General features: G+C 37.5%; 2 protein-coding genes across 2 annotated transcripts in view; one reads left to right on the top strand and one right to left on the bottom strand.

Annotated features, from left to right (window-relative positions):
* LOC143756617 (soluble guanylate cyclase 88E-like) lies at window positions 1-6,945 on the bottom strand. The gene is made up of 8 exons (XM_077247196.1): window positions 6,781-6,945; window positions 4,057-4,197; window positions 3,295-3,434; window positions 2,888-3,022; window positions 2,030-2,153; window positions 983-1,102; window positions 189-273; window positions 1-104 (listed from the first exon to the last, which is right to left on the bottom strand). The coding sequence occupies exons 1-8, from the start codon at window positions 6,898-6,900 to the stop codon at window positions 1-3; spliced, it is 969 nt and encodes a 322-aa protein (XP_077103311.1). The 5' UTR covers window positions 6,901-6,945.
* A 3,056-nt stretch (window positions 6,946-10,001) lies between these two features.
* Window positions 10,002-10,071, top strand: part of myoz3a (myozenin 3a) — a 14,576-nt gene continuing 14,506 nt past the window's right edge. The window contains exon 1 of the mRNA XM_077247225.1: window positions 10,002-10,071. This exon is cut by the window's right edge and continues 165 nt beyond it. The gene's annotated coding sequence lies outside the window, so the exon portion shown is untranslated.

The following is a 10,071-nucleotide window of genomic DNA, read 5'->3' on the forward strand; positions in this document are numbered from 1 at the left end:
TCAGAGATGCGACTCAGCTTTATAATCGTCCCCGATGATCGACTGAAAGGCCATCAGTTCCACATCCACATCAGCCGAGCGACTGGCGTTCTCATAATCAGAGTCTGAGAGACAGAATCATCATCAAATACATATATATATATATACATATATATGTGAGATCTTCAGTGAATAAAGACCTTTGTTACTCTGAACTCTGTTATGAAGGTTCCTCTCTCGCTTCACCGGCTCCTTCGACATGATCTCAAACAGGTTGTTGGGGTGCGAGATGATCTGTCACAATGATTTACTGAATGATTTTCTTAAATATAATACAACTCTCTTTTATTGATGATTTTAAGTTTGGTATCACTATACTGATTTATTAATTATTTGATTTACTGAATAACTGTAGATAAGTATAGATTATTAAACATTCAGGCACTTTACTTACATGCTCCATTTTCATAGGAATAAATTACAAATAGAATTTATTCAAACAGAAAACAGTTATTTTAAAATTGTAATTTAAATTTAAATATTTAATGAATATACATATATGTATGTATATAAACACACAGACAGACATAGTAAATAAAAGTTAATAATAATAATTAATATTATAATTCATAAATACTATATATATATAGTATTTATGAATTATAACATTAATTATTATTAACTTTTATTTACTATGTCTGTCTGTGTGTTTATATACATACATATATATATATTAATTAAATATATATATATATATATATATATTAAAAATTAACATATAATTTATATATACATGTATATATATATATATATCATTTATATAATTATAATAATATAATGATAATAAAATCATATAGTAACATCATTACATTAACAAATTAGTTTAAAATGACTTTAAATGTATATGTAATTAAGACTGTATATATAAAATAATTAATTAATAATAATTAACATTACATTAATGACTAAAATATTTTTTATATTGCTTTTAAAAATGACATACCATGTTCCATGTGAACTCCACAAGAGGACGAGCAAGTAGAAAAGCATCATTGATCTTCTTCCCATCCAGATCAGGAAAGACAGTGGCCAATCCAGAGCCCACGTTATGCACAAGCATATCCTATCGGATCAGAATAAACGTGTTATAAACTTTACCAGAGGAGAGGAGATGAGAGGAGACGAGAGGAGAGGAGACGGGAGGAGATGAGAGGAGAGGAGACGAGAGGAGAGACGAGATGAGAGGAGATGAGAGGATACGAGATGAGAGGAGTCCAGAGGAGACGAGAGGAGAGGAGAGGAGACGAGAGGAGATGAGAAGAAACGAGAGGAGACGAGACGAGAGGAGAGGAGATGAGACGAGAGGACACGAGAGGAGACGAGAGGAGAGAAGAGGAGAGGAGAGAAGAGGAGACGAGAGGAGAGGAGACGAGAGAAGAGAAGAGTAGACGAGAGGAGACGAGGAGATAAGAGGAGACGAGAGGAGACGAGACGAGAGGAGAGGAGACGAGGGGAGAGAAGAGGAGACAAGACGAGAGGAGAGGAGACAAGACGAGAGGAGAGGAGAGGAGAGGAGAGAAGAGGAGACAAGACGAGAGGAGAGGAGACAAGACGAGAGGAGAGAAGAGGAGAGGAGAGGAGACGAGAGGAGAGGAGAGGAGAGGAGACAAGAGGAGACGAGAGGAGAGGAGAGGAGACAAGAGGAGACGAGAGGAGAGGAGACTAGAGGAGAGGAGACGAGAAGAGAGAAGAGGAGACGAGAGGAGAGGAGACGAGAGGAGAGGAGACGAGAGGAGACGAGAGGAGACGAGACGAGAGGAGACGAGACGAGAGAAGAGAAGAGGAGACAAGACGAGAGGAGAGGAGACGAGAGGAGACGAGACGAGAGGAGACGAGAGGAGACGAGAGGAGAGGAGACGAGAGGAGAGGAGACGAGAGGAGACGAGAGGAGACGAGAGGAGAGGAGAGGAGAGGAGACGAGAGGAGAGGAGACGAGAGGAGACGAGAGGAGAGGAGACGAGAGGAGACGAGAAGAAAGAAAGAAAGTCACATGTCTAAACACGATGTTGAAGGGAAAAACTTCGAAGAAAAAGTCGCTGGTGATGGGAAGGATCTCTTGTTCCTCTTCGTCCTCTTTCTGGATATATCGATATGCAGAGTTATCAAAGTTTAATCTGAAATAAAACATTGTTTCATTACATCTGCCATATGTCATGTAGGATTTTATACTCAGTTATCAAACATCAAGAAATATATATGAATACTATGTGAATATAGTATACTACACAACATTTTAGATGAATTATGTTCTTTTGAACTTTCTATTCATCAAAGAATCCTGAAATTAAAATGTAAATAACTGTTTTTAACATTGATAATAATCATAAATGTTTCTTGATCATCAAATCATCATATTAGAGTGATTTCTGAAGGATCATGTGACAGACTGGAGTAATGATGCTGAAAATTCAGCTTTGATCACAGGAATAAATTAGACTTTACTATATATATTCACATAGAAAACAGCTGATTTAAATTGTAAAAATATTTCACAATATTACAGTTTTTGTTGTTGTTGTATTTTTAATCAAATAAATGCAGCCTTGGTGAGCAGAAGAGACTTCTTTTAAAAACATTAAAAATCTTACAGATCCAAAATGTTTGACTGGTAGCCTAGTGTATGTTTGTTTAATACAATACAATACAACTTTATTCGTATAGCACGTTTAAAAACTACTGGTGTTGACCAAAGTGCTTTACAAGGCCAAGAAAACAAACAAGAAAATAGAAAACAAGAAAAAAAATCAAGATATATTAAAAGCTATTGAAAAAAAATAAGTTTAATAACATGAGCACCAGAGATGGCACCAGTAAATCGGGTGAATTGATTCACACACACGTGTCTCACCTCATGGTGACGTGAGAATAATCTCCCACCGACTGCTCAGATAAAACCTCAACATGGATGTCGGTGTCGTAGAACTGTTTCCCCATCTGTCTCAGCTGACCCATCGCGTAGTGCAGGTAACCTTTACGCTTGCTCCTGAACACACACACACACACACAACTTTACGCTTGCTCCATAACACACACACACACAACTTTACGCTTGCTCCATAACACACACACACACACACACACAACTTTACGCTTGCTCCATAACACACACACACACAGCAACACAGCCCAGAATGCTGGATTGTTTTTATGGGGACTTTCCATAGACATAATGGTCTATATACTTTACAAACTGTATATTTTATTCTATTACACTAACTCGATCCTTATACCTACCCATCACACACACACACACACCTGTAATGCAGTGTGACTCCTGTCGCTGATTCCTCCTGGCAGAAGAAGGTCGGCGGCTGGACTTTCGGGTAACTGAAACGCAGATACTCGTGCAGGTTATCCAGACCTTTTACAAAGTCACGCACATGCCGGCCCAACACCTGATGCACAGTGTGTGTGTGTGTGTGTGTGTGTGTGTGTGTGTGTGTGTGTGGCCTGGTAAACCCTACATTATGGGGACATAAGGATGGCAATATCTGAAATCCTTGTTCGTGTGGGGACATTTTTTGGTCCCCATGAGGAAAACAGCTTATAAATCATACTAAGTGATGTTTTTTGAAAATGTAAAAATGCAGAAAGTCTTCTGTGATGGGTAGGTTTAGGGGTAGGGTTAGTGTAAGGGAATAGAATATACAGTTTGTACAGTATAAAAATCATTATGTCTATGGAAAGTCCCCATAAAATATGGAAACACTACATGTGTGTGTGTGTGTGTGTGTGTGTGTGTGTGTGTGTGTGTGTGTGTGTGTGTGTGTGTGTGTGTGTGTGTGTGTGTGTGTGTGTGTGTGTACACAAAAACAAAATACAAACCCATAAAGGCAAAGTCTGCATATCAATGCATATGCAAGAGGATACACCCTGATCTTAGAGGTTCAGGACAGGGATTGGACTACTTTTAGACTATAATTGTTCGATAGAAACTTTGATCCTGGACAAACAAAGGTTGTTGATTCAGAAATATATCCTACTTGAGTAAATCTCATCATGCAAACCTGAACGTACCTTGAGGATTCTGTCATATCCATATTTCCCCACGAATCCAAGGAAATAAACCCCCCATGAGTTCATGATCTCATTATAGGGTGTTCCTGTAACGCCACTCGCTGCTTTAGCGATACGTGGAATCACACTCTCACTGTAGACCTACACAAACACACATCAACACTTATGCATAGGTATAACCACACACATATGAACATTTACATAGAAAGACAGAAATATTTTTTTTATGAAGAGCATTGTTGATTCCAACTTTTGATGTGTAATTTCTAATTTGACAGCATCAAAGTGACAACTCTAATAGAACTTTTCAGTCATTAACTCTCTATGGATCACATTTTAGCATTAACTGATGTTTTAAAATGCAACTACTTGAAAATATTTTCATTAAATACTATTTTTTATTAACATTAACATTTCTATCATGACCACTCTCTAAGTTTTTGGCTTGGTAATGGATAGGTTGATTATCACAATGTTGATATGTTTGGTCTTGGTGGAATAGATCTGTTATGTTGTTTTGCTGCTGCTGCTGTTGGTTATTATTATAGTGCTGCTGATTTTGGTTATTGATGGTGATTTTGGTTATTGCTGCTGCTGGTTGTTATTATAGTGCTGGTGATTTTGGTTATTGATGGTGATTTTGGTTATTGCGGCTGCTGCTTATTATTATAGTGCTGCTGATTTTGGTTATTGCTGCTGCTGTTGGTTATTGCGGCTGCTGCTTATTATTATAGTGCTGCTAATTTTGGTTATTTCTGCTGATTTTGGTTATTGCGGCTGCTGCTGGTTATTGCTGCTGCTGCTTATTATTATAGTGCTGGTGATTTTGGTTATTGATGGTGATTTTGGTTATTGCTGCTGCTGCTGCTTATTATTATAGTGCTGCTGATTTTGGTTATTGCTGCTGCTGTTGGTTATTGCAGCTGCTGCTTATTATTATAGTGCTGCTAATTTTGGTTATTTCTGCTGATTTTGGTTATTGCGGCTGCTGCTGGTTATTGCTGCTGCTGCTTATTATTATAGTGCTGGTGATTTTGGTTATTGATGGTGATTTTGGTTATTGCTGCTGCTGCTGCTTATTATTATAGTGCTGCTGATTTTGGTTATTGCTGCTGCTGTTGGTTATTATTATAGTGCTGGTGATTTTGGTTATTGATGGTGATTTTGGTTATTGCTGCTGCTGCTTATTATTATAGTGCTACTGATTTTGGTTATTGCTGCTGCTGTTGGTTATTGCGGCTGCTGCTTATTATTATAGTGCTGCTAATTTTGGTTATTTCTGCTGATTTTGGTTATTGCGGCTGCTGCTGGTTATTGCTGCTGCTGCTTATTATTATAGTGCTGGTGATTTTGGTTATTGATGGTGATTTTGGTTATTGCTGCTGCTGCTGCTTATTATTATAGTGCTGCTGATTTTGGTTATTGCTGCTGATTTTGGTTATTGCGGCTGCTGCTGGTTATTGCTGCTGCTGCTTATTATTATAGTGCTGGTGATTTTGGTTATTTATGGTGATTTTGGTTATTGCTGCTGCTGCTGCTTATTATTATTGTGCTGCTGATTTTGGTTATTGCTGGTGATTTTGGTTATTGCTGCTGCTGTTGGTTATTGTTATAGTGCTGCTAATTTTGGTTATTTCTGCTGATTGTGGTTATTGCGGCTGCTGCTGGTTATTATTATAGTGCTGCTAATTTTGGTTATTTCTGCTGATTTTGGTTATTGCTGCTTTTGCTGGTTATTATTATAGTGCTGCTAATTTTGGTTATTTCTGCTGATTTTGGTTATTGTTATAGTGCTGCTGATTTTGGTTATTGCTGCTGCTGTTGGTTATTATTATTGTGCTGCTGATTTTGGTTATTGCTGGTGATTTTGGTTATTGCTGCTGCTGTTGGTTATTATTATAGTGCTGCTAATTTTGGTTATTTCTGCTGATTTTGGTTATTGCGGCTGCTGCTGGTTATCATTATAGTGCTGCTAATTTTGGTTATTTCTGCTGATTTTGGTTATTGCTGCTGCTGCTGGTTATTATTATAGTGCTGCTAATTTTGGTTATTTCTGCTGATTTTGGTTATTGTTATAGTGCTGCTGATTTTGGTTATTGCTGCTGCTGCTGTTGGTTGTTATTATAGTGCTGCTGATTTTGGTTATTGCTGCTGATTTTGGTTATGGCTGCTGATTTTGGTTATTACTGCTGCTGCAGATCAAATATGGGACTTGCTACTGCCAATACAAACAAGACACGCTGCTGTGAGCAAGTAAGACATGCTGCTGCTATAAAATACAGCGTACATGAATAACCCGTAGCAGATCTATACAGGTGGAGCTGGGGAAGGTGGAGGGTTTCTGAAAGCACATTGCAACTGCTACAGAAAATGCTGAGCAGTATTTGAAGGTTGAGCAGCGAGCTCATTGGCTACTGATACAGCAGGAACCAATCAGCTGTGGCCTATAGAGAATGATGTTATAGGAAGCATATTGTGTTAAGGACCGATCAGCCTGCGTCAGTAGAGTTTCATAAAATAACTTTGTATTTGTGCTACACTGATCCCATCCGGCTAGGCATTTTCAGAGAAATCAGTTATAACTCTTTTTATAAAAGTAATGACTTCTTTTTCTTATACAAAGGTCTTTAAAATAGATTAAAAACAACAACAACATATGTTTCACTCAGTGATTAGAGCTCTGAGTTTTTAGTATTTTCTCTCACGGTAATAAGAGATTCCAACCTGATGAGTTACGAAGGAGTGCAGTCTGACGTCGGCTCTCTCTCTGACCAGTTTCCACACATCGTCACCGTACGACTCCTTAATGAAGTCATGGAGACTTTCACACAGCAGCCCGTACATCCCGACAGCAAACCGAACCTCTGGAGTCCGGCCAGATGCAACTGTGAAACATTAAAGAATAAGAGGAAATGAAAAGAAACTCATTATCCTTCTAAAATGCACAAATCAACCAATCACAGATAGCTTGTTGACAAAGAAACCTGACCTGTCACAATCTCACATTAAAGAAAACTCAATGTATAGTGTGAGAAATTGAACTGACCGTCTCAGAGGTTTGCAGCTCACAGTCTTGAGAATCGCTCAGGAGAATCAGGAATCGTTTTAAACTGAGCCACACATACTCAAACTCTTCAGCTCTATTGTTGTGATGTCAGCGGCTGGTGACTTTGAGTATTGACAGATGCAGACCTCTCACAGACACATGCTGCTCTTTCCTTTGATATTTTCACAAAATTTTATCAGCAAATGTATTGTCTGATATAACAGTAAGCGTATTAGGAGTTAAGTTATAGCTATAGTAAATAAAATAGTTTAGTGTTTGTAATTTGTTCCTTACAACAACAAAATAAACGTATATTTGGCAGAACCACCCAGTGATTTATAGAGGTAAACACTTTATTATTTTCCAAACAAATAATGCATATACTATACGCTTTATATAAATACTGGACTCATTAAATTGATCAAAGGTGATAGTAAAATCCTTTATAATGTTACAAAAGATTCTATTTAAAATAAATTATGTTGTTTTGAACTTTCTATTCATCAAAGTATCCTGGAAAAAAATGCATCACAGTTTCTACGAAAAATGTGAAGCAGGACTGTTTCAACATTGATAATAATCATAAATGTTTCTTGAGCAGCAAATCATGACATTTGGATCATGTGATGAGTAATGATGCTGAAAATTCAACTTTGATCAAAGGAATAAATTACACTTTACTATATTCACATCTATTTGAAATTTTAATAATATTTCACAATATTACTGTTTTCCTGTAATTTTGACCACAAAAAATGGTGAGCAAAAGAGACTTTTTCTGAGAAAAATACTTTTTCAAACGGTATAGATTAAATGCTAATTTACATGATATGTACTGCATTTAGACTTTAATATAGAATCAAAGCAATAACATAGGAAATAGATCTCTTGAATATCTCAATTGTTTCCAGAAAGTAACATGATTAACATGAATGGAGAGCAGATGGGCGAAGATCTTGAGCTCTCAAACTAAAGTGTGTGGCATGCTATCAAAAGTCACAGATCTCAATGTGAACTCAAATAGTTCTCAGATCCTTCAAACTCTCCAAGATCCTCAGAATCCATACTTTAAAGAGCACAAGTATTTAAAGTGAAAGGCGTCAAATATCAGCACGTACTTAAAATAAACAGAACATTATTGTCCGCTGGTGTGGATGCTAATATAGTTATTGTTAGAGGCAGTTATTAGGGGCCAAGCACCGAATGTGCTACAGTAGCATCTAATGTAATCGCTAGTGTTCATATTCTTCTTCTTCCACTGGAAGTCTATAGCAGACCACAGACCTGCTTGCGGGAAAGTTATGAAATTTGGCACAAAGATAGAGGACAGTCTGAACTGTCATCATTGCAAATTTGGAGTCTCTAACTCAATCCCTCTAGCGCCACCAACTCTCCAAAGAGGCACTCATGTTTATGCTAATAACTTTTGAACCATAAGCGCTAGAAACAAAATTATTTTTTCGTCTGATTCCTTGGCTCAAGACGATTCGATTCGCCATTTTTAATTTGTTCGATTTTCACGAAGATTGAACCAGATCATTTTTTGTCCTTGCTGAAAAAAAGTTATGGTCTCGAATAACACGGAAACGAATTCGATGAAGTGTCCGACAAAATGAACATGAGGCTATATCTCCACAACGCTTTAGTGTATTCAGACCAAACTTGGTGTGTGTTATGACAACCATGACCTGAGGCTACCTGCACAGTTTCGGCGCAGTGCCAACTAGTTGTCAGGAGGTATGAAAATAGCTCTGTTTGCTTATAACTTCTTAACAGTTTGGCCAAAAATTTGGTGTAGCATGTCGAGTCGAATGACACCCAATTTTCCCATATTGGCCATTTTGGGTGTCGGCCATTTTGAATTTTGTCTTAAAATGCTATATTTTACTACAGTAATGCCGTATTGTTTGGAAACTTGGTGTGTGTCTTCAGCACAATGTCCTGAAGGAAATCAAAATGTTTTGGATCAGCGCCATCTTGTGGTAAAAAGTTATAATAAAATATAAAAAAAGCTAACAACTTTTGATTATACAATCTATTGTAATGAAACTGGTCTTTATAGTTTCCTTGGGTCATGCCGAGAACATAGACACCAATTCTGCCATAGTCGGCCAAACTTCCTGTCTGCCATTTTGTTTTGTTCAATAATTGTTGGTCAAATTTTCACCAAAATTGATTTGTATCATCTTCAGACTGTGCTGACAAAAATATATTGATTTTGTGTCGATAGACAAAAACCAAAACGCCTCTGAGGCTTTATCTCTGCAATGCTTTGGTCATTTTCACCATTCTCTGACCACACCACACCAATCTTGTAACAGTGCCACTTATTGGTCAAAAGTGATAAACAAATAAATCACATTACTAGTGATTGTATTTGTGTTTTTTCACCCCTTTTGCCTGAAATCATCTTAATAATTCTTTAATTTGACAACATCCCTGACAACATTTAAAAGACAACTGAAAACTCATTTCTTCCGTGAGCACTTAACAAAAAAACAAAAACAAAAAAAATAAATATATATATTTTCCTTTTCCTTTAAATCCTCCCTGTGTGGCTTATGCTACTCTGAGCAATGCCTGATCTTTGTATTTTGAGCACTTCTTGCGTTGTTTTTGCCTCTTCACAATGCCTTGACTTGTCTTTAGTCCTCAGTTGTAAGTCGCTTTGGATAAAAGCATCTGCTAAATGACTAAATGTAAGTGTTATATCTCATTGTTGCGGATGGTCTGATGCTCCTAGCCATGATGGCATGACGTATTGTGCCTTCTTTGTGTTTGGCCCCTTAATTGCTGCTTACAGCTTTATTTTTTATAGTCACCGTTCTTGCAAATGGACATTTAGGAGCGACAATCTCCTATGACAACGAACACAAATACACACAGTCACACAGCACACAGACAGCCGTGGAGCGCTCCACAAGCAAAACCGGCATCGGGTTTTTATTATGAGGGGTTGGCAGGTGCGC

Source organism: Siphateles boraxobius, unplaced genomic scaffold, assembly GCF_051911475.1.
Source record: "Siphateles boraxobius isolate OS27281-9 unplaced genomic scaffold, OSU_SipBor_1 3, whole genome shotgun sequence".
NCBI lineage: Eukaryota > Metazoa > Chordata > Actinopteri > Cypriniformes > Leuciscidae > Siphateles > Siphateles boraxobius.